At 38.4% G+C, this 25,934-nt stretch overlaps 1 protein-coding gene across 1 annotated transcript in view; it reads left to right on the top strand.

The window, feature by feature from the left end:
• HPGDS (hematopoietic prostaglandin D synthase) overlaps positions 1–24,465 on the top strand; it is a 41,568-nt gene extending 17,103 nt beyond the window's left edge. The window contains exons 2-6 of the mRNA XM_044680522.1: positions 2,020–2,161; positions 5,470–5,562; positions 8,886–8,995; positions 17,720–17,818; positions 24,301–24,465. Coding sequence (XP_044536457.1) covers positions 2,029–2,161; positions 5,470–5,562; positions 8,886–8,995; positions 17,720–17,818; positions 24,301–24,465 — 600 coding nt within the window. The 5' untranslated portion in view covers positions 2,020–2,028. The remainder of the gene's footprint in view (positions 1–2,019; positions 2,162–5,469; positions 5,563–8,885; positions 8,996–17,719; positions 17,819–24,300) is intronic.
• Positions 24,466–25,934: the final 1,469 nt, after the last annotated feature.

The raw sequence follows: 25,934 nt of genomic DNA, 5'->3' as shown, positions 1-25,934 counted from the left end.
TCAAAACACATTCCCCTTGTAGCCAACAAGTCCATTGAAGATTTTAAATAGCTTTCCTCCCTTTCGTTCCTAAAACCATTTCCCCTCATTCTGTTTTCCTAAAAATAATAAATCCCTTTGCTTGTTAAACTCCTGGGCCTGTGTGAAGTAATACTAGGATATACTCACCATCCATATACCTTACCAAAGAAAGATCCATTCATATAAGCTCTGGTGCAGCTTCTTCCCTGAGAGCAAGTCACCTGTAGTTGAAGACAACCTGGAACCTCTTTTATCTTAGGGTTTAGGGAAGAGTTTAAGCAGTGAGAGTTGTTAACCTCAGTGGGATTATACCCTGTCAATTTACCACTTTGACCCAGAATTTACCTAGCTTGTACAGTCTCCATAACTTGAACAAAAAAGGGATTCAGTTAAACAGTTTTTGCCTTCTGGACCAACTGCTCCCGGGGGGGCGGGGAGGAGGAGGAGGAATTCTACTCACTCCTACCCCTCCTCCTTGTTAGGACAGCCAGCTTCATCCTCTAGTTGGACTCCATTACTAACCATAGCTAATTTGAGTCAATTCAGCAATGGTGATGGTATAGCTGGATGCTCTGGGGAAGATGGGCATGAATCACGTGAGAGGCTCTCCGCTCCTTTTTCTCTTCCTGCTACCACACCAAACTAGCTCCACTGGAATAGGCTGTTTTTGTCGGGATGGCAGTGGTGATCGAAGGAATGGAATGGTAACAGCATCATGGAATGGGGTCCCTAAAACCACTGTCTATTAGGTCAAATGACAAAATGAGGAATAAAAGGAAGTTCATGTGAGTTATCATTTCTACTATTTCCCAGATCCTAGCTAGACTGGCATAGCTAGAGAGGCAGAAGGATTCTTTTAATTTTCATCTTCCTACATTAAAAGAAGAAAGAAACCTTTGTACGTGTGGGGGTGCTCATATGAAATTTTACAATCTGAATGAGTGTGACAAGAATTCAACTTCTCACGCTGCCTTAGTTCAAAAGATGGAATTTACCTTCCTCCCAAGAGACCCACCAGCTAGCTCTTGTCAGAATCCCTGGATGAGGTGTTGAGGGCTCCATGCCAGGATGCTGGCAGTGTTGGAGGAGATGAAGGGAAGTCTAGATGAGAGATCTGAGCAATACATTGGATGGGGGTGGGAGGTATGGAGAGAATCAAGGATGATATTTTGATTTTGCATGCAAGTGGTGGGGGAGAAGGGGGTGTAAACTGGGGTAGCCACATGACTAGAGAAAAGGGGATAGAGGAAAAAGGTTGTTTGGTTATTCATTTATTGATCACTTACTATGTGCCGGGTCCTGTATTAAATGCTGGGGATACAAAGAAAAGGAAAACGCCATCTCTTCCCTCAAGGAGCTCAAATCGAATGAGATAGACAACATATAAAGAACTGTACGTACAAAATATAGAGGTTATCTGAGAAGGGGAGGCACTAGCAGCTGAAGGGATGGGAGAGACCTTCGGAAGGCAGGATTTAAGCTGAATGTTGAGGGACATCAGGGAGACCAAGAAATGGAGGAGAAGTTAGAGGAATGACAAGCTAGCCAGCGTGCCTTGATAAGAAGTTATATTGAGGAGGCAGCTGGGTAGCTCAGTGGATTGAGAGCCAGGCCTAGAGACGGGAGGTCCTGGGTTCAAATCTGGCCTCAGACACTTCCCAGCTGTGTGACCCTGGGCAAGTCACTTGACCCCCATTGCCTACCCTTGCCACTCTTCTGCCTTGGAGTCAATACACAGTATTGATTCCAAGACGGAAGGTAAGGGTTTAAAAAAAAATTTTTTTTTTTAAAGAAGTTATATTGAGGGGAGTGAAGCATGTAAGAAATCTGGAAAGGTACCAAGTTAGGAAGGACTTTAAGGGCCGGAGTTCCTATTTCATCTTGGCTATAATAAGGAGCCCATAAGATGATTAGTCAAGTGTATTGTTGCCTCGTGGGCGTTGATGATTTTTCTCTAGAATACTGTTTAAATAACCTTTTCCTATTCTTCTTTCTCAGAACTGTACCATGCCTCACTACAAACTCATTTATTTTAACATGAGAGGAAGAGCAGAAATTATTCGCTACCTTTTGGCCTATTTGGGCATACAGTATGAGGACCATCGAATAAATCAAGCGGACTGGCCTGCAGTCAAACCAAGTAAGACGCTGACCCCTCTTGAGCATGATTTCCAGTCTACGTGGAGAAGCAGAGTGGCTTCTTCCCATATCTCAGAAGGGAACATGGCAAACCCGTAAAAGGTCCCTTCCAACCTCTGAGAGATGGCCTGAGCTGATTATTCAGTTTATCAGCTCAAACAGTCTTGCTTTTGTGAGGTTCTTTGGAGGACTGGAATGGATTTGGATGCAAATGTTTAAGATTATGGCAGGATAGAAATACCATTAAGTACATCAAGTCCTGAAGAATCAAGGATTTGAAAAAATGTCTTTGGGGATTCTAGGTGGCTCTGTGGATAGAGAGCCAGGGCTGGAGATGAGAGGTCCTGGGTTCCACTCTGGCGTCAGACACTGCCTGGCTGTGTGACCCTGGGCAAGTCACTGAACCCCAGTTGCCTAGCTCTTACTGCCTTGGAATGGATATTTAGTATCAATGATAAGACATAAAGTAAGGTTTGTTTGTTTTTTTTCAAGAAAGAAAAATAAAATATATTTTTTAAACCCTTACTTTCCATCTTGGGATCAATACTTTTTATTGGTTCCAAGGCAGAAGTGTAGTAAGGGCTAAGCAATGGGGGTTGAGTGACTTGCCCAGGGTCAAACAGCCAGGAAGTGTCTGAGGCCAGATTTGAATCTAGGACCTCCCTCTCTGGACAGACTCTCAATCCACTGAGCTACCCAGCTGCCTCCAAAGAAAAATACTTTAAAAGAACTCTTTCCCTTATTCTGACATGCCATTTTTCTACTGGAGTTGATACTCAATCTCATGTAGATGTCATCTTTTAATTTTTAGAGCCATGCGTAAAATTTCTCTAGTTATATGGATCTACTTCTAGCAATGGAGATTGGTACCTGCAAGTCTTTGAAAGTTGTCTAGAACGCTGGGAGGTTAAGTGAGCCCAGGGCAAGCCAGTATAGACCAGAAGAAAAACTTCTTGACTGTGAGGCCAACTTACTCTCCATTATTCAGTGCTTTACTTGCCTTTTTCATGGTTATAAAATCCTTATTTTACAGATAAAGAAACAAAGGCTTTATAGGTGTAGTGAGTCCGAAATTTAAAAACCGGAATTCAAAACTCTAGCTGAAAGGAATCCCCTCAATAAAATATCAAACAAGTGTCCATTTGGACTCTGATTAAAGAGTAAATAAAAGGAAGAGCTACCTCTCAAGGCATTCCCATTCCCATTTGACCCATTCCAAGCTCTTCCTGAAACCAAGTCTAAATCAGCTCCTTTGGAACTTCCTTCCCATCCCCAACCCTCCATTGCTCCTAGTTCTGCCCTTTGGGACCAAATAGAGCTAGTCTAATCCCTCTGACACACCACAGCTCTTCAAACACTTAAATACAACTCTCCTGTTCCCTCCTCCCCGGCTTTTCTTCTTCAGCCTAATATTATTGGGAGTTCTCTCAGACAATCTTTCTGTGTCATGAACACTGTTCTGGTTGCCCTCTTCTGGATATTCTTGTTTCATCGACTCTCAAGACCAGAAAAGAGCACCCCACACCAGATGAGGTCTAACAAGTGCTAAGTGCAAGGGGAACCTCAACTCCTCAGTACTGGAAGTCATCATGAAGACCCAGTGTGCCTTTTAGTCTTCCACGATGTTCCGCTGGCTCTTACTGAGCTTGCACTCCTTTTTCAGACAAACTGTTGACTAATGACATCTCCTCCATCTTGTACTTGTAAAGTTGATCTTTCATTTTTGGAGCTAACAGGCTAGGATTTTACATTTATTCTGACAGCATTTCATTGCATCACATTTGACCCAATGTTCTAGCCTAACAAGATCCTTCTGGATCCTGACTGTCATTCAACATTAGCAATTCCTCCCAGCTTTGTGTTATTTGTAAATTATATCCATATCCAAATGACTAATAAAAAATAATCAATAGTATCAATAGAACCAAGCCCAAATCCTGATGGCACAGTGGACAGAATGCTGGGTCTGGGAGATCTGAGTTCAAATTTAGCTTCTGACACTTACAAGCTGTGTGACCTTAGGCAGGAAAGGGAACTTTCCAGCCAAAAAAGCAGAGCTTGACATCCCGAACTCCAGTCAAGCAAAGAGGTATGAAGTTTGTCTTAGCAAGTGAGGAGGAGGAAGGAGGTGATCTATCCTGGCCCTGAAGCCTTATGAGAATTGTAGGATACAAGATTTAGAGCCTGAGTAGAGTCCAACTAGTCTAATCCTCCCATTTTTTTAAAGCCTTATCTTCTGTCTTAGAATCAATACTGTATATTAGTTCCAAGGCAGTAAGGGCCAGGCAATGGGAATTAAGTGACTTGTCCAAGGTCACACAGCTAGAAAGTGCCCGAGGCTACCTATGAACACAGGACCTCCCATCTCTAGGCTTGGCTCTCAATCTACAGAGCCACTTAGCTGTCCTCCACCCCCCACCCCAATCCCTCTTTTTAAAAGAGAAAATCAAAGTTTCTAGAGATTCTATGGCTTGCCTGGGGTCCCAAAGTTTGGAACTCTCTGACGTAGGTGTTTTACTTAGTTCTTCCTAACTCCAACACTACTCTGTGTACTATAACCATGGCTACCCTGAAATGAGAGATGTGGTTTGTCCTGCTCCATTTTCAGCAGTTGGGAGTAGAGACTCTTCTGTATTATCTGTTTACTAGATATGTTTACTAGAAAAATCCTGCAAATAAATAAAAAGCTTTAACAAACACATTTTTATATGAATGAATGAATAAGTGAAACAATAAAACAAAATAGTCTGCATAAGTATTGGTACGCTTGAAATTGAATCCTTTACCTGACATAATGTTCCTAAATAAATGGACAACTACATTTGGCTGCTTGTTGATCATCCAATCAGTTTTACCACTGCTGCTGGAAAGGAGCTGAAAGTCAGCTGCTCTGTGCTTCCATTCATGATCCCAGTAATTGCCCAGATCAAAATGACCTTTCTTGCCATTCTCAATATTTATAATAGCTCCCTAGTAGAACATAAGCTCATAAAAGGCAAGGAACGAATTCATTTTTGTCTTAGTAAAGCCAACCCTGGCAAAAAGTAGGTAGTTAACAGATAGTTATTTTTTTAATTGCTACAAGGCTGTTTCATGAGGTAGTAAGTGGTACAAGAATGGTACTTGGTCCCTTTTACTGGCACAAAAATGATGCTTTGAGATCAGGTCTAAAAATCTCTGAGTTTTCCCTCTTACCCATACTGACTTGTAGTGGAAAAAATCTCCATGAGTCATCTGAAAAAAAAAAACCCAACATATTGTACTTCCATTTTGTATATTAACTATTGATGCATTTTGTTTTATTTCAAGCTATTCCATTTGGCAAAATTCCAATTTTAGAAGTGGACGGAGTTTCCCTTCACCAGAGTCTCGCCATAGGAAGGTTTTTGGCTAGAGAAGCAGGTAATGCATTTAAGATTTTTGCCATTATAGATATTTTGTGTCCGCTGGTTCTGGACAATAGCATTTAGGTCCTATATTGAATAGGAATACCAAATCTATATCTTCTAAGAAAATGTTCTAAACACACCTACACCTAAAACACTGTTGGGACAGTGGAGATTACAAAGATCATTAAGTACCTGATGTTAAGGATCTTACAGTTTTTAAAAATTAAATTAAATTTAATTTTTTAAACCCTTACCTTCCGTCTTGGAGTCAGTACTGTATATTGGCTCCAAGGCAGAAGACTGGTAATGGCTAGGCAATGGGGGTCAAGTGACTTGCCCAGGGTCACACAGCTGGGAAGTGTCTGAGGCCAGACTTGAACCTAGGACCTCCAGTCTCTAGGCCTGACTCTCAATCCACTGGGCTACCCAGCTGCCCCCTTACAATCTTTTGATCATAATATGAATTCCACTCCATCTATACTTGTTCATAAGAATTCACCAAGAGCAGGAAATGGCCATATTTAGTGCATTTGTACATAGTCATTTAAGACCTGTAGTTTTTATTGCTTTCTCTTTGTTTTTTGGATTCTATCTCCTCTGAATATCTATAGAGTCCTAACTGCCATTCTTCATTTGGTTTTGTTTGTTTGTTTGTTTTTAAACTCTTACCTTCCATCTTAGAATCAATACTGTGTGTTGATTCTAAGACAGAAGAGTGGTAAGGGCTAGGCAATGGTGGTGGGTGGGTGTTAAATGACTTGCCCAAGATCACACAGCTAGGAAGTGTCTGAGACCAGATTTGAACCCAGGATCTGCTGTCTCTGGGCCTGGCTCCCAATCCAGTGAGCCACCTGGTTACCCCGTGGCTTCCTCCCTGCCCCCCTTCTTCACATGATGGCTTTTCTCTGGAAAATGTAGTTTAGTAGATACAAATAGACAATTTTCTCCCTTTCCTTTACATTTTAGTTCAAAGTCTTTTATTTAAAAAGAAAAAAAGGATTTGCAATATTGTAAACAAACAGATTCCTCCTTGTCCTTGTTAGCTCCTTTTCATCCCTAGTCAGGGGCCTATAATTCTATATTTTGAGCATTGGTATAGAAATCAAAACCTTTTTTTCGTCTACCAGCTGTTTAACTATTTACTTCCAAAAATCTGCCTTTTATTTTCCAAATCCTTTGTATTTAATGGACCATATTAAGGAAAACACTAGCATCTCCCCGAAAGGCTTTAGTTTATGGCTCACAATTTTACAATGTCAGTAAATATTTTCTAGGTCTTTTCTGGCAGTATCATTTGAGCTTATTATATGAGTCACCAGAAAGGGGAAACAGCATAATCATTCTATTCTCAGCCTCTAGCAGAGAGGGGAATAGGAAAAAGAAGTATTTGAAATGAATCAGGGAGGAATCTGTGGATGTGGTGCAGAAGGTTTGGGATGTGTAAAGAAGACCAGAGATCGAATTTAAGAGGTAATATTTAGGAGGACTTGAGAAACTGGAGAAGGATGCAAGTTTAAACAGGAACACTCTAAGAAACACTGATTCAGTCCGAAGAAGGAAAAGCATAAGAATGTAGAACGCCAAAGGAGGAAGATTCGAGGTTAAGGTAGTTAGGATTTCAAAGAAAGTTTAAAAAATTGTTCAAGATCAAGCCAGAAATGGGAATGGAAATTGGGGGTGGTGGTTGTCGAAGTCTTAAGAAGCACTAAAGAAGCTGGCAATGTATTTATTATTAGTGTTGTTGTTTGTACTTCGTTTTTTTTTTAATGTTTTTTAATGTTTTTTATTTTAATTTTATTTATTTTTAAACCCTTAACTTCTGTGTTTTGGGCAATGGGGGTCAAGTGACTTGCTCAGGGTCACACAGCTGGGAAAGTGTCTGAGGACGGATTTGAACCTAGGACCTCCCGTCTCTAGGCCTGGCTCTCAATGCACTGAGCTACCCAGCTGCCCCCTGTACTTCGTTTTTGAAGATGAACAATGACATCACCAGGATGACATCTCGACTTGGCCAGTGAATTGGTTTTAAGTGAGGCTGAGTTGCACGAAGTTGTCAGTCCTCATTCCCTCTTCCATAGTCATCCAAATCCAGGGGCGAGACAAAAGTTAGGATGGCTGGTGATGGCCCAGCATGCAGTGACCAAGCTCTAGGTACTCCACAGTGCCTTCATGGCTGTGGGAACAAATTATTCTCATCATCGGGTAAAGTCTTTACGTGATTGGGGAAGACGCCTTTCTAACTCATCAGTGGGTTTGTGGCCCATCAATTACCCTCAACCTGGGTTAGCCCTTCTGCCAAGACAGTTTTACCAGGATCTGGCCATTGCCCCAAATTGTGTGGTATTATGTGTGCAGTGCAAATGACAATGATTTGAGAAACAGGTTCTAGAGAATACTTTTGGGAAAGGAAATCATTATAACTGTTCTTAAAAGATTTTTTGTGGAAGGGAATTTTGTGGAAAGGAATTAGGCTTTGGTATGGTTTAAGAGGCAGAACCAGGACTAGTGGAAGAAAGTTAGTAGGGCATAGATTTTTTAAGTTTACAGGTGTATATAGGGGTTATATACTAGCACCTCTCGTAGGAGGGCTCCTCATCATCTACCTTTTTGAGTGTAAAAGGAGTGAAAAGGGGAATGACTCCTGTAGATTATAGACTATCTAATATAGACTTTGAAGCAATAAGTAGTTCTCCAGGGAAGATAAATGCAAGACTAGGAATGAAGATCTTACTTCCAGAGAGTGGGAAGAATTTCACTGGACCAACCAACCCTGAGCATGGAATGTTTGTTTTTCAATCATGGCCAAAAGGTTGCCATTTATGCTCTAACTCAAGAGTAATTAGCTTTTTGTTTTGCATAATGGAACCCTTTGGCAGGCTGGTGAAACCAATGGAGCCCTTCTCAGAATAATGCATTTGAGTGTGATATATAAGACTGCAAAAGAAACCAAAGGTTAATGAAAAAAGTTCACAGAGCCCCTGAAATCTATCCATGGATAAATAGGTCAAGAATCTCCATTCTAAAGAAGTAGGGACAGTCTGTAGAGGTATTCTAATGACTGATTCATGATAAATTAGCCTCAAAGTAAAAAAGCTTTTAGGACTAGTAATGATAGCTTGCTTTTTTCTGCCCAACCAAGAATACAGGAAATTTTCTTTTAAAGCTCACTCCTTATCCCCTACTCCCAATATGCATGCAAATTATATTAAACTCTCGGAATCTAGACAGAGGCACCATTGAAAAATTTTGTAAATGTGCAATATATCCATTTCCTCAAAAGAATAAATTATAACAGTTGCTTTTCTGGAACTATAGCCAGTTTCCTCTGTTTTGTAGGTCTGGCGGGGAAGACAGAGTTGGAACAATGTCAAGTTGATGCCATCATAGATACGCTGGATGACTTCATGTCAAGGTTTCCTTGGGCAGAGAAAAACAAAGATATCAAAGTAATGTCATCAATTGCAAATAAAAATATTCACTAAATATAGGAAGCATGCTATAGTACATAGGGGGTAGCCTCTGATTTAGGAAGAACTGGTTTCAGATTCTATCTCTGATATATACTGCCTACATAGCCCTGGGCAAGTCACTGGGAATCCTCCAGAGTCTAGAGCAGTGGTTCCCAAACTTTTTTGGCGTACCGCCCCCTTTCCAGAAAAAATATTACTTAGCACCCCCTGGAAATTATGATACTATTTATTGAACTCAGAATAGAATGTAATACAAAAAAAGTGTGGCCATCACCACACTCCCCTGGATCGCTGCAGCACCCACCAGGGGGTGGTAGCGCCCACTTTGGGAATCACTGCTCTAGACTAATGAAATCACAAATCTAGGTATCCGGCTACACAAGGATAATTTACATTTACACACATACATACATACATATATTAAGTATATGTATATATTTGATGACAAATACATAAATGAGCGTTTTAACGTATTAGGTTCATGTGTCCAAGTTAGATGTGGAAGAGTGAAAGTTAAGCAACTACGGTTGTCAAAGTACTTTGAGAAGGAAAAAACTGTAGGAATCATCTAGTCTCTCTCTAAGCCAACCTCATTTTACAGTTGAGAAAAATGGGTCCTAGAAAGAGGTGAAGTGAATTGCTCTTCACAATAATCTATAGTTACTTATGCTCTTATCTTTCCATTTACCAACAAACACTAGCTCTCTGGCACAGAAACCATGCTATTCCCACCCTCAGTTACATAATAAATGAGGTGATGAAATTTATTTAGACCTATCAATTCCCAATCATTGTGAACATTCACCATATTTTGAATTCTTCAAAAGTATTAAGAGGGAATTTAGGAGGCAGCTGGGTAGCTCAGTGAATTGAGGGCCAGGCTTAGAAATGGGAGGTCCTAGGTTCAAATCTGGCCTCGGACACTTCCCAGCTGTGTGACCATAGGCAAGTCACTTAATTCCCATTGCCTAGCCCATACCACTCTTCTGCCTTGGAGCAGTATTGACTCTAAGATGGAAGGTAAGGGTTTTAAAATAAAAAAATAATAGGATTGGACCCATCACACCCATCACACCCATCAGCAAGACTGCCAAGCACAAAGCCCATTGTTGAGTCTGTGTATCATCAGTAAAAACAATTTCAGGAACTGTGGCTTCCACAAGTATATGTAGGAAGTATGATAGGAAAGACAGATCAAAGAGATCAACAATGCAATCTGAAAGGGAAATCAGTGGTTTTAAAATATTTTGATAGTATTTTAACATTTAATAGCATTTTTGAATGTTTTAAGTAACTGATGAAGTCTCTCACAAGATCTGTTATATAGGGGAAAGAGGTCAACTGAAGGGAGGGCCAAAAGGAAAGGTGCTGACCAATGCACCTTGATATTGCATGATCCTAATTTTGTGCAGATGGCCCAAGGTAGGTTCGCTATTAATGTGGAAGTTCTCAAAGTCTCTCCACCCAACAATATTCTGCTCTGCATTGCTAAAATCCCCAAAAGAAGGGAAAAATTGTCCTTCTGCACCTCTAGGTCTAACTCTCAATCCACTGAGCTACCCAGCTGCCCCTGATCCATTTATTTTTAGCAATAGTCATGAAACAAGATTCCAATGGTTTTGTGTAGCCTCTCTAAGTTTCTAATAATAAGAGTAGACAGTTTATAATAGGAAGCTGGAAATGCAAGATTAGAAGTCAGCAGAAGATTAGGGTTGAACAAATAGGTCTGAGAATCTTTTGCACAGATCTGATAACTGAATCCATGTGAGCTGATGAGATTACCAAGTGAAAGAGTACAAAGGAAAAAAAAAGAAAAAAGCCTAGGAACAGGCCTGTATGGGACGCACATTGTAAGCAAACATGACCTGGGTGAAGACCCAGCAAAAGATATTGAAAATCAGCAGAACCAAAAGAGAACAATGTATTTAAAACCAGCAGAGACGAGAACATCAAAGAGAAGATGTTTGACAGTGTCAAAGTCTTCAGAAAGATTGAGAAGAATGAAGACTGACTTTGGAGAGAGTAGTTTAGCTGAATGATGCAGTAAGAAATCATATTTCAAAGGGTTGAATGAATGAATGGAGAGGAAGTGGAGGTGCTAAGATGGTTTTTCCCCCTAGGTGTTTACCTGAGAAAGGAAGAAGGTAGCTTGAAGAAGTGGTAGGATCTAGTAAAAGTTTTATAGGGGAGGAATAAAGATGAATACATAGGGAGTAATTGGAAGTGAGAGGGGGGAGAGAGAGAGACAGACAGAGAGAGAGAGAGAGAGAGAGAGAGAGAGAGAGAGAGAGAGAGAGAGAGAGAGAAGAAAGGAGGGAATTGAGAGTTAAGGTAGAGGAAGTTATTTTAGCAAGAATAAGGACCACCTTATTGGAGACTGGAGACTGAAAAGAAGAGGAATTATGACAAGGGTAGAGGAAGAGAAGAGGGAAAGTGAGAGCTCATGGTAAATGACTTCAGTTTTCTCAGTAAAGCAAGAAATGAAGTCCTCAGCCTGTAGAGAGTGGGAGTGGGATAGGGAATCACTGATATTAATGTAGTTGATGTAATACAGTCTTCAGTCTTGTGGCCATAGTTATTTGCTGCAGGATATGTTTTATAATATCAAATCATATATAAGAGCTAGATGGGACATTAGGGATCATCAAATCCAACTCTTCCTTTTATAGGTAAAGGAATTGAAGCTCCAATAGACTAAATTACTTGCCCAATGTCACACAGGTATAGTAAATAGAAGAGATGCAATTTGAACCCAGGTTTTCTCACTCCAAATCCATTGTTTGTTTTTTATTCATCTATTTTTATTCATCATCATTTATTCATCTTAATCAGTGATCCCCAAAGTGGGCGCCACTGCCCCCTGGTGGGTGCTGCTGTGATCTGGGGGGGGAGAGCAGTGATGGCCACAGGTACATTCATCTTTCCTATTAATTGCTATTAAAATTTTTAAAAATTAATTTCCAGGGGCGCTAAGTAATATTTTTTTCTGGAAAGGGGGCGGTAGGCCAAAAAAGTTTGGGAACCACTGGTGTAAATGAAGAGAAAGAATTTAGATCAATACATTCTAGCAATACAACAGGCATGTATTCATAATGCAGAACACTATTAGGTTCTGGGACAGTTAAAAAGTTTAAATAAGACTTAACCCTGCCCTCCAAGAGGCAGCAGTCCAGAAGAAGTTACTTAGTCATTTAACAACTGTTCAGAACACACCAGCAATTCTTTAACTTTTAAAACTTCAAAAGGCATCACCCTGAGATAGTCACAACAGTTCAAGAAGGGGAAAATTATTCTTTGAAATGTACAATCAGGAGGGAGAGTAATGTGATCAATAAAATGAAAGACTAGACATTTTCTCCTATCCTCTCAAACTTTCGAAACTACTCAAAATAAGAAATGTGTACAAGAAGCCAAGCAATTGAAACCATCTCCATCAACCAACCCAACAAGAAGTTGAATTAACTACTTGATGATTTAATACCAGAAAAGATTGATCACTAAGACACTCACTTGACTCTTTCCCACCATTCCTCATACACTGGAATGGCAGCATAACCTGACCCAAAGGCTTGAGCTTTGGAATCCTCTCAACATTTTCCTTGCTATCATCAGGGTCTCTGCCAGCACAGCCTGTTCCTGACCTCAGCCCCTCATTCATCTGCAACAAGTAACAAAATGCAATTTTCTCCCTCTGCCCCACTGTCAGAGTTGGTAAATGAATGAGAACGGAAGGATCTATGGCAGTTGAACCAGGGAATGTGGGGCTGTACCAGGAAGGGAGGAAAAGCTACTGACATATAGGTGGGAGCTAGTTCTATCTCCCCAGAAATCTGGAAATGAGGCTAACGAAAGTGAACCCTCCAGCACTGGAGAAGGCTGCGAGACATCTTTGAGGGACATCTCAAAAGCCTTGAGCATGAGCAGATAAATCAGTGGGAAGATCTAAAGGAGAAAGGAAGATGTCCTGTCGGACATTTAAACAAGTTGAAACATTTCCAAATACATATTTCAAGATAAAGGAGAATAAATCAATACCTCATGAAACAAATTCACTAAAGGTCCCCCAAAGCATGGAACCACACTAGGATGTTTCCAAATGGTTCAAGAAAGAAATATGAATTATGGAAGCAGAACAGAAATAATTGGCAGAAGAAAAACACTTGTCTCCATAGTAGCAAGATCCACCAAAGAAATGAAAATGGAGAGCTGATTGGCCATGTAAATGCATAGAAGTTAGGGGCAACCTGGAAGGGGAGAAACAAAAAGTAACAGTCTTAAAAGAACCCAAGATAACTAAGCAAACAAAAATATAGGGCCTTAAAGATAAGATGTATAGAGATGACTTAAGGATCACAGGCCTTCCAAGAACAACATGACAAGTCAAAAACCATAATGCAACAAATAATAAATGCCATAACAGAAGAAACAATGCAAGCAAATTGCCTAGAACTTCTGAATACAGAATACAAAGTGTCAGTTAAAAGAATTCATAGACCACCACCAGAGGGGGGAAAAATAAAGAATATCAAGTCACGTTTGTTAAATTTAACAATTCAAATGACAATAAATTCTACAAATTACAAAGAAAAAGACCTCCAACGTTAAGGAAAGGAAATTTGAGTAAAGTAAGACTATTCTGCAACCTTCAGAAACCTCAGAAAGTAATGGAATAATATTTTCCAAAGAACAATGGAAGCTAAGATGTAACCCAAGGTGGCATACTCTGCAAGTCTGTCCCTAATCATCGATAAAAGAGGGGCATTTGAAATATTCCTATGGGTAGAGAGTAGAGAATCATCCAATGCAGACAGAATATTTGTTCTACAAGTAGCCCTGATGACAGAAATGGAGAAAAAGCACAACTACAGACAAAAACATAAGTAACAAAATAATTCACAACCAAAGGAATATTACCATATGAGTAAAGACAGCTGAGCATTAAATGATTGCTACTCCTATAGCAGAGCTGCTATTAAATAATACAAGCCAAGTTTATTGCTTTTAATTGCATTAAAAATGGAGTTAGAGAAATGTTGGAAAATATTGCTGCTAGGTCAGTCAATTTACTAAATATTTATCAACAAGCAATGATTAAACATCTACTCTGTAGGTACTATGCTCATAAAGACAGAACAGAGGGGGCAACTAAGTGGGTCCTGGGTTCAAATCTGACCTCAGACACTTCCTAGCTGTGTGACCCTGGGCAAGTCACTTAACTCCCATTGTTTAGCCCTTACCACTCTTCTGTCTTAGAAAAAATACATAGATTTTAAGATGGAAGGTAAGGCTTAAAAAAAGGTGGGGCAAAACAGAAATAGTACCTTGACCTCAAACATTTTTTTTTAATTGATCATTAGAATGATCTGGATACTGTATGGTCTTGACTTCTCTTCCAGCTCTAACATTCAATGAATCAAATGACTAGAAAAGCTCAGAACCCATTAGCTCTGATTATCACTAAGAGTTTGGAGAAGAAAAGAGAAGGACTTTATTAACTGTATAGAATATCAATCAATGTTCATTTTTCTGAAAATATATCTTTATCCCCAAGTTTCTGGAACCCAGAGTCACTTCAGCTATTTTTGTTGATGATTATTTTGCCCACATCTATCTCAACTATTGCTAATATGTTACCCTTGCTCAGCTATGAAAAAGAAAAAAAGAAAAATCATTTTCTATCAATTTTTTTTTCTATTATTTTGGGGTTGCATTGCTGCCACCTTATGGTTCAAACAAACTTTACCACTAAGTTTCAGGAGAGTGAAAGAAGTTACTAGTTAATCATTGTAGACTTCGTTGCCTTCATGTTTTTAAAAGGGCTGATGTAAAAAGTGCTATATTTCAACAGATTATGAAAATATCCCTCTTACAATTGCTTCCCGAGACTACCAACTATATACGAATTTAAGATATTTGACTCCAGGTGGATCAATGTCTTTTCTTAATCAGATTTCATAAACCAAAAATTGGCTGCAAAATTGCAGTCCTAATTTTTAAAGACAGAAAAGGAAACAAAACAAAAACTTTCCTAATGCCAAGGGGTCCTTGAAAAAAGTTGGTATATTGTTAAACTTCCTTTGCAACTTTACTTCCCTTTTCTGAGCCTCAGTGGCCTCCCTAAAATGAGAGGATTGTAAATATTATATTGTTGACTGTGTACTTTCCAGCTCTAACATCCATCCATTCAATCAGTCAACAGCCATTTATCAAGTACCTTGTATTTGCCAAGCAGAGGATATAAAGACAAAAATGAATTATTTCATCTTTTTCAAAGAATTTACACATTCTGTTTAAGGAAACAATTACGCACCCCCCCCCATAAGAATAGAACATATATAAGACACGTACGCACATATGCACGCAGTCTCAGCAGCTGAGAGGAATCAGAAAAGATTCTCCATTCTCATGTAGAAGGTGGTGCTTGAGCGGAGCTTTCAGGAAACCTAGAGATTCTGAGAAGCAGGGATGAGACAAGAGCATCTCCTTGGCAAAAGTCTGGACATGGAGATAGAATGTTGCATGTGAGGAATGTCGAGGCCAGTTTGACTGGGCCATAGAACACAATTCTAGCTTTTAGACAAATGAAGTTTCTTTTTATTCTTCCCTTCCTTAAAGGAATTAAAGATTAGATTATTGCGAATTATCTCCCCAAGTGGCAAAGTCCTTATCTCATAACTTGAAAAGTAACTTTCTCTGCCTTGAGAGAAGAGACTTTATAACATCACAAAGTAATATATGAAGACAACTAATATCCAAGGTCTGATACAAAGTTGCTGAGTGCTTTACTAAATGCAGACGATTTAGTGTTAAAAAAAGAAATGGATAAGCAAAGATAATGGGTTTTATGATATAATTTTGAATAGTGAGACTAAACAATTCAAAGTGTAATTCGCTGCACAGAGTGCCACAGAGAGAGGGAACGTTAGATATTAACTAGCCACCCAAATGCTTGCTAAATCTGACTTTGAAGGAGAGATGGGAAAATCNCTCTCTCTCTCTCTCTCTCTCTCTCTCTCTCTCTCTCTCTCTCTCTTCTCTCTCTCTCTCTCTCTCTCATCTCCCCATATATGGGTGGTATTTAAAAGTTTTGGTTTTGGTTCACATCAGTTCATGATTCAGAAACACTAGAGATAGTGGTGATAGGTCTTGAGGAGGATGAGGATAGGGAGGATGGTTGTTCAGTGTTTGAAGGGAGCTAGGATTGAGATACAGAAAATGACTGTGCCTGATAGTGAATTTATTGGAGATTAGAGTGGTACACAGATGACAGCTTTAAGAATTTGTAAAGGAAGAGAGAACTTACAAGATGATTGCTGGGTGATTGTGTCAGAGGGTCTGAAAGATGCATTGGAAAGAAGGGAGCAGGTGCTAGCTAGCCCTTTGCGTCAAGGGACTTAAAAGAAGGAGCTATTGGTCTTGGAGTGGTTGTCAAGAGGTGTCAGTGTTTTTTGGGGTAATCCAGGTTTCAGTGAGCACCAAAAAGATGAGAAGAATATGAGAACATTGATTTGAAGCTGGAAGAGAACTTAGAACTTTTCTAATTCAATATTTTAAAAAAAAATCCTTATCTTCTGTTTTAGAATTGATATTAAACAATTATCCTTAAGGCAGAAGAGCAGTAAAGGCTAGCCAATGGGGGTTAAGTGACAGGGACAAGGTTACATAGCCAGGAAACATCTGAGGCAATATTTATCCTCAGGACCTGCCAAATCCAGGCTTGGCACTCTATCCATTGTGCTACCTCGCTGCCCCATTATCTAGTTCAATCCCGTCATTTTTCATATGAGACTAAAGCCCAGAGATTAGTGATTTGTTTGTAATTACACACTGATAGAGTCAAAATTTGAATTAAGGTTCTTTGACTCTAAATCCAATGAACTTTCCATAATAAAAGATTGGGGGGAAAAAAATAGAAACCAAGGACAGAATATCTTATCTTTAGTCTTCACTAAACAAGGCTAATATTGAATTTCCTGTGGCGATTGAGGGAATGGAGTGGCAATAGCCAATGGTCCGTCACTGCCCAAGCCCAGAAAGCAAGCAGGGGAGGAATCTGGCATTTCTTGTGACTGGTGTTGGTTGGGATTGGGGAAAAAAGATTATATAGTGTTAACAGCATGGAAAAACTTTGGGTTTTGATGAGCTACAAATTCAATGTGGATCAACAGATTGTTATGATAACCTCCCCAAATGTCCTGGAATTATTAAGGTCTTCATGTGTAAAAATAGAAATATTGTGCCTCAATACAGGGAGATGCCATTTCATCACACTCCATCCTAGACAGACTACATCTGGGCTTCAGTTTGGGGCTCTAAATTGGATTGTGATCAAAGGCTAAACTGGACTGAGAACCATGCCACATCAGAATAGCTGCAGAGAAGCTGACAATGTTAGTCCTGGAGAAAAGATGGCTTAAAGGATGACAGATATCTTCAAGTAGGGCTGTACTGTGAAAAAGCGTCTAATTAGCCCCAGAGGGGAGACCTACGGGAGAAATAGGTAGAAGTTGCAATGAGCTAGATTTGGCCTAGATTGAATAGTGCTATCAAAACTAGAATGGAACTGTTCTTTTGGAGACTTCTATGTACAGAGAGACAGGGGGTCTGGATGACCAGGTGTTGGGGTTGATAGAGACAAAATTTCTGTTCAGTTATAGATTGGACTAGATTCTAACAATTGTGTTTTCTTCACTTTCCTAGGATCAGATGTTTAATGAGTTGCTCAAAAACGATGTTCCTGGGTTAATCCAAGATTTGGAACTTTATTTAGGGAAGAAAGACTGGTTTGTTGGCAATTCTGTAAGTAGATTAATTTTAAAATCTATGTAACTTTTTAAGGTAAATTTTCTCATTACTGTGGATTGATGATGATGATAGGTAACATGGCCTTGACTAGAAAGCTAGATTGCAGTAAGGAAATCTGGGGTTCAAATCTCACTTCTGACATTTATTAGCTATGAGATTCTAGTAAATAATTTAACCTTTATGTGTTCTCTGGTAATTCTCACCCAATAAAAAGTTGGTAGAGAGTTCCTACCCAGAGTTCTCCATGCAAAAATATTGTAGATTCTTAATATATATAAGAACAGCAACTCATATGCTTCTTTAAGCTTCGGCAGCTTCTATGATGTATATTGATTAAGTGTCATTATGCCTATTTTTAAGATGAGGAAACTGAGGCAAAAAACTTGGCCAAGGAGACACATTAAAGAGCCAAGTCATGTGGCTTAGACAGTGGCCCAGTGAGCTAAAATAACATTAAAAATGAGCAATACTTAAACTGAGATTTACCAAGCACTTTATACATATTACCTCATTTCATCTTCATCACAATCCTGTAATGTGATATTAATATCCTCATTTTACAGATGGCACTGAAGATGAAAAAAATTAACTTGACCCAACTAAAGGGTCACAATGTTCCTACCTTTCAATATTGACCAATGAGAGGCCTCATAATGGATAACAGAAAACAGAAGTGGGTCATGGGAATGCTCCTGTGTAGCAAGGGTTCTAAAGTTAATTGGCTTAGGGGGCAGCTGAGTGCCTCTGTGGACTGACAGGCCTACAGAAATGAGGTCCAGGGTTCAAATTTGACTTCAGGCACTTCCTAATTGAGAAACCTATTGAGTATTAGTTCTAAGGTGGAAGGTGAGGGTTTAAAAAATTAATTGGCTTAGTATTTATTGCTATTAATAATAAATTTAAATTATATGCACTTCATTATTATTTATTTTTAGTGAACTGTCTTGACGCTACTTTCAGTGTTTACAGAACCCTTATCAGTGTCAAAAAAAGTCATTTTATGCACCTGAAGAATGTCTATAAAACATTAAACATTTAAGAACAGCAGACCACTAATCTGTTCTTGGATTGGTCTTCTTTGGACCACATCCAAGAAAAGATGAGGAGCCATATATACCCCAAACACTGGAAGCAACACTTTTTGTGATAGCAGAGAACTAGAATCTATTAATTGGAGAATGGTTAAACAAACTGTGGTCCACAAATATAATGGAACATTATCATGCTAAAAGAATGCTACAAGTCAGGAGAAGATTTATATGAACAGGTGCAAAGTGAAATAACAGAACCAGGAAAATTATGAGGGACTAGAGTAATGAAAATTTAACATCAACATCAAAATTAAATGCTGTGAAATTATAATTATTCAAACTTGGTACCTCAAAAAATATATCCATTTTTTCTTTAAAGCTGGAAGATTATGAGCTGGTCATGGTCCATTTTATAGGATGTAAAATGTATATTGACTCAGTGGGTGTGAATAACTCTAGCCCTGATTTTTCAACAGTGCTTTCATTTCTGGAGGCCAGGGAGTGTCTTGGCATACAAGCCTCAGCTTTCTTTGTATCTTGCCTGTAGGATAACAAGATACTTATAATTATCATCTTTATCCAATGGTCCAATTAACATCCAAACTCCATCATGAAAACCATCAGTCTCTACCTTTCCTTGAAAAAGAGAATTTTATACTTATCAAGTTCAAATGATCATTTGATATCATGAGCAGTTTGCTATGGAGGCAGAAAAGTACATAAAAGACTGGATTCAGTGTCAGAAAGGCTTGACTTTAAATTTAGCTTTATAACGCCAGGCAAACCAGTTAACTTATTGGTTTGTTTCTTCAACTGTAAAATGGGGATATTATACGTTTCATTAGGACCAAATGAAATCACAGTTCTTCAGTAGTGCTTTGAAAATCTGCAATCAGTGTCATGTTTACTGATGGAGAGATTCCAAAAGATAAAATTTGTATGTGTTTTTTGGAGTCATATACACCATCCACATCAAATGATGAGTCAGATCTTTTCTTAGGATTCTCTTTTTTTAACTTTGAATCCTTAATTCAGTTCTACATAGGCAAAATAATAGGTTTAAGGCTTAGCAGAATCATAATAGACTTAAACTGCTTATTTGATGAATGCCTTATTTTACATAAATTATTCTTTAAAAACTATTTTGTTGGTGTCATGCTTTGAAAAAGCAACAATTATCTACATGAACATCAAATACTTAAGTTCTCTGTTTTTGGACCTGTTTTATGTTTGCAGTATGTGAATGAGCCACGAATGTGAGAACAGACTGAGTCTTTTAACCATCATTAGCAAAGACAAGATAAATGTTATGATACTTTCAGAAGGCTTTTTTAGTCATTGTTGAACTGGCAAGTTGTTATTTAAACTTCTGGGAATTTTTTTTTGGGGGGGGGGAATACTTTTTCTCAGCCAATACATGGCTTTCAAGTGTTTATAGTCTTAACAAAAAAGAAAAAAGAAACTAAGACGAGAATGTTTTTGTAAAAAGTACATCAACACATAATTTGCCTATATTCTGAGAAGTCAAGTCAACAAGCATTTATTAAATGCCTAGTAACTGCCAGGCACTGAGCTAAGCAATGGAGATACAAAGAAAGTTCCCCCACTCCCCCAGAAGTTCCTGCTCTCAAAGAGCTCACAGTCTAATGGGGGAGACAAAATGCAAAAAAACCTATGTACAAACAAGATATATACAGTCTCTGGCATTATCACCTTTTGAAAGTAGATATGTAATTGTTGCTGTTCAAGAAGATGGGATATCAAGCTTGCACCCGAAGGGAAGCTAGTCAAGTGCAGTGCTAGCAATTGTCATGCCACCGTAGAATGGTTGAGGCCCAAGAGTGGAATCCAAAGGCCCTCCATGATCACCAGACTACTCATATGCCCAAAGTGAAGCACGTCAGTCAAAGGGCTGAGTCATGCAGATTTGTTAAAAAAAAAAAAAAAAGAGAAATTTATGCTAGCAATTCCAGACTGGTTCATGGCCACTAGAAATTACATATGGACTTTAGTCATTTTACATGATGCCAGAAAATAGAAGAAAGTGCAACCCATTACTTTAGGCTGCAAAAATTTTGCTCCTACTGAATACATAGGAAGACATGACCTGGTAGCAATAATTATACATCAGCTCATTAATTTTCATAAACTAATGGAAGACAAACCAATGTATTATAAATATAGACCTTAAAATATCTGATAATTTAAAAAAACCCAACTACTAGACCTGGACCACTTTAACAGACAGAACTTTTGCCCACAATTTCCTGAACATTGATCCATAAAAATTTAAGAACACTTTTAATAGATGTCACCATACAAAACGCCCATAACCTCCAAGTTACATGGAATGAAAAACTTTTAAAAATAGACACAGTGGAAGAAATCAAAATCATGTGGGAAAAGGATGAGATACATATCCCCATTTTCCTGTTCTCTACTGGAGTTTTTTTTTTTTTTAATTTTTATTCTGAACTTAAACAAATGAAAAAGGCAACTTCCATATATATACAGAAGAATAAAAAGAGAGGATTTTACATGAAACAGTATAATGTACAGCTTACTTTTCTTTTGAAATATATAAGTTCAATGTTACTTTGGAAATTTTCCAAAGATGTTTTCAGTGAGCCTACATTAAGATGAGTTTACATCCCAATACTCTTATTCAATTACAATAGTCATTGTACCTACTCATACAAGTCTGCAGAACATTAAATATCAAAAGAATAATAGCAAGGTAGAGACTTGGCCCAAGAGTATTTGCATCTGAACTTCATTGAAAAACATGGAAATGAGATTGATAGTCTTAATGGTTGTCAGAGAGGCGAAACATGTCATAGTGGATAAAGAGCCGGCCCAGTCAGGAAGACCAGAGTTTCCCGTCCTGCCTCTTGACAGAGAATAGCTATGGGAGTCTGGGCACGTCACTTTCCCATGGCAGCTCCTGAGGGGAGGCGCCAGTCTTCACTGTTGGAGAAAGTTCCTCAACAAAAGTTCCTTCAGTTCCCTCACTGCTTCAATTACAGGTGTAGTCCTCCCCAGTCCCTGAACCCCATCACCCCCCAAAAATTTACCCAAAGAAAAAAGACTAATGGCTTTGAGCTTGAATCCAGAAGTCAAATTGAACCAATGGACAAAGGTGATAAGAAAGACACATAAAGCATAAAGCTCTATGTCAAGAGACTTACTGGCATCATAAAGTCAAAAGGGAAGGGAATGAGCATTTATATAGCGCCTACTATGTGCCAGGAACATATATGACTTTAAAAAATATTTGATCCTCACAACAACCCTGGGAGGTAGGTGTTGTTATCCCCATTTTACAGTTGAGGAAACTGAGGCAATCAGAGGTTAAGTGACTTGCCCAGGGTCACACAGCTAATAAGTGTCTGAGGCCAGATTTGAGCTCAGATTTTCCTGACTCCAGGCCCAGCACTCTATCCACTGCACCACCTAGCTGCCTAAAAAGCTCAACGGGAAGAACACATTTAGAAATATTAAAACCTTTACAAGACTTTGCTGGATGTATGTTTTTGGAACAGTAAGACAGAGCACAATAGATTTAGGAAGTACCCAAATAAAAATACATACAATATTAATGAAATACAAGCTCTGGATTGATGTTCTCAGAACATAAGATCAATAGATTGACAACAAACAGAAATATTTCTGGGATGAACAGAAAGCACATCACAGAGCAATAGTAAAGCCAATTAAATGTATATGCCACTGGATTTGCCAAATATAAACCTCTGAGCGGAGCCTATGAAACAGCCAAGCTAACAGCCCTTGTCATGGGTGAAACGGATATGAATTCAACCAATAGTCACACACATTTGTGTATTGAAATGAGGGGCTTACGATGGTCCAAAAATCAAATCATTCCCACCAGCTACAAAAAAAAGGTTATCCTTGAGGAGATAAGATTTATTGATCAATGCAGATTATGTAAGGAAGTAGTAGAGCCATTTTTTAACAGCTACCAAATACCTAGGCAGACACAACCAAGAATGGCCAGAATAATAAACCAGAAAGTATCCTTCATAAACAGAAGCAAAATCCTCATACTGAAAATACATTCCCCAAAATATTGAGAACTCAACAAATAAAACTATACTGTAATGAACCAGTCACAGAACTGTTGCCCACAATTGCTTGAACATAACACGAATAACAATGTAAGCACATTTTCAATATTTTAAGTATATTTGAGAACATACTTCACTTAAGAAACCTAAACCACATGGGCTGATACCTCCTTCATTCCATCTGCTACTGGAGCTGTCCTGAAAATTCTTTCAGTTAGGCTATGGAAAAGGATCTGACATCTCAATATCATCAACAAGAGCTGCAGATGCTGGGAGCTGGGACCGCTGAAGCCCAGGGCAGCCAAGCCTAGAGCCACCACTAGAGAAATACAGGCTCTGACACTGTTATTTACCTTCAGACAAATGGCCATAAATGTTGGCTCTATTTTTTTTTTCCTTTTAACCTTAGTTGTTCCCTCTTTAGCAAACCTCTCTCTGGTTACATCGCTCCCTCTGTTTACTTCCATCCATCACATTTTCCCCTAATTCCCATCTTTTCTTATGACCCATAGCAGCTCATATTCCCTCTTCAATCATAGGATTTTAGAACTGGAAAGGACCTCATAAGGGTCAACTCTTGTCTTACAGATAAATCACTAAAAGGTGAGGCCACTTGACTCTTTGTACTAATTTCTTCTCATTTTGCTCCCTCTAACTCTTTTCCTCTACATTCAGAATAAAAATGTCTTTACTGAGAAATTGATGAAATCTATAGAAAAACAGCTAAAGAAACTTGCCATCAACTTACTTGTCTGACTGAAAAACAGATACTTGTAGAACAAGTTCAAGAAATATGAGAAATTGGTGGGAGTCAGTGCAAGAGGGAAGTTGTGGAAAGAACACTAGATTTCCTGGTTTTGGTTATTTAAGGCTTGGAGCCTTGGGAAAATTATCTTTCTTTGAACTTCAGTTCCTTTATTTGTACAATAAGGAGACTGGACTAGTTCCAATGGTTTGTCTCAGCTCTAGATCCTATGGTCCCAAGATCCTATTCCATACATCGAGATTCTATGAGCTAATGGCTTTTCTAGGGATTACATAGAGCCAACAGCTCATGAATAGTCAGGATTCCATTTTTTTTGTACATGTACTTTTGCTTCAGAGCATAGTTTATAGATAGAATTATGTAGATAATGATCATTTCCATTCTGAAGTTCTCATTCCTCTATCTGTTGCCTTCTTGGTCATTTTCTCCCTAAACTTTGGGGAGGAATTACTTGTTTGGCTTTCACTAAGATGCAAAGTAAAGATAAATGATTCCCCTTTTAAAGTTTATCCTTTAGAATACAATTCAGTTAAATTAATAATTTATACACAAATGAAAACCTTCAGCAATATTTTTTCCTTCTTTAATTAGGTAACCTGGGCTGATTTCTACTGGGACATTTGCAGCACCACACTTTTGGTCCTTAAACAAGATTTGTTGGACAAACATCCTAAACTGGTAGCTTTACGAGAAAAAGTTCAAAACATTCCTGTGATTGCTGATTGGATAAAACAGAGGCCAGAAACCAGATTGTAGACTAGTGATTGGTCTGAGGTCATTCTTTTTCCCCTGGCCTGAACCTTTGTAAACCTTTGCTTGTGCTATATTACCTTCTAGAAAATTAATTGTAAATGTAACATTTTTCCCTTTACATTTTTGTCATTGTTGCTAAAACTTTTTTACATTAATGTCATATACTCTATAAAACAAAATCACTAAGTATTTTGTTCCCAGAAGTATAGTGGGTGAAAGACTGGATATAAGAATCAAGACCATCTGGGACTGAAACATCTGACACTAAATCCGGGTCTCTGGGCAAATAATTTCATTTCTCTGTGCCTCCGTTTTTCTTGTCTGTAAAATAAGAGGATTGAATTCAATGACTTCTAAGGTCCCTTCCAGATCAAAAGCTATGACCCTAAATAATTTTACTTCTTTTACAATTGAAGTTGCCACAAAAGGATATTTTAAATCAATGGTCTTTCTTTCCATTCCTCCTTAAATCCATATGTACATCAAATATGGTTGGCTATATCTATTTAGCTCCAACAAAACATGCAACATGAATGGAACTGCTATCACATGGGGGCCAACAACATTTTAAATGTTAAAAAAGAAGCTCTTGCATTTTAAAAAGAATCATTCTTTACACTACCAAACAGCCTAAACAGACAGCCAAACCAAAATATGATCAGAATTTCCATAATGTAGCTCACTACTGTGAACCTTTTATGAACCAATCTCAAAAATTTTGAGAGGATTTAGTTGAATCTCAAAATCATTTCAGCATACATAGCAAGTTATTACTTCATATCTTTGTTTTCATTTGTAAATGTACAATCCCTCGCAAAATATTAATATCCTATAGGTTTTTAACACTTTCCATTTATAAATAAGAGTTTATTTATAATAATATTTACAGAATAGAAACAAAAACACATGAAGCTCACAAGTTACACAAAGAAATAGATGTACAATAAAAACAGCAATTTTGACTGACAATAGGCAAAATTTTATAAAGACTTCAAAAAGAGATGGTATCCAAAAGACAACTTTAGTTCTTTCAACTCTTCACTGTCAACCACACTGAACTGAGGTTCTAACTTTTCAGGAGTGACTATCCTGGAAACTGATAAATTAAATCTTGCAAGTGCTGTGGAGTTAATGATGTATTCATCATACTGTCTCCACCCAGGATTTATACTTAATTTCTACGTAAGTTCCTAATGCTGCCTCTTATCTGAATTCACATTCAATTTGCTATTAAAGCAAAATTGAATTTATTCTGCCAGCCTAGAAGAGTTCCATCAACACTCTGTTGATGCATGGAGATGTGGCAGGAATAAATAATGATCTGGACAGCAAAAGAAAGTTGAAACAGGAACATCAGGGCAGCAAGTGCCAAGAGAAGCAAATCAAAAGAGGCATGCACATGGCTAGCCAGAAGGATGTGCATAACTAGTGCAAGGCTAAAGAGAGGAACAAAAATAAGTAATCCATAGTGA

The sequence above is a fragment of the Gracilinanus agilis genome, chromosome 6 (genome assembly GCF_016433145.1).
Source record: "Gracilinanus agilis isolate LMUSP501 chromosome 6, AgileGrace, whole genome shotgun sequence".
Lineage (NCBI taxonomy): Eukaryota > Metazoa > Chordata > Mammalia > Didelphimorphia > Didelphidae > Gracilinanus > Gracilinanus agilis.
The sequence above is the reverse complement of the archived record's forward strand: the minus strand, read 5'-3'. Positions and strand labels throughout refer to the sequence as shown.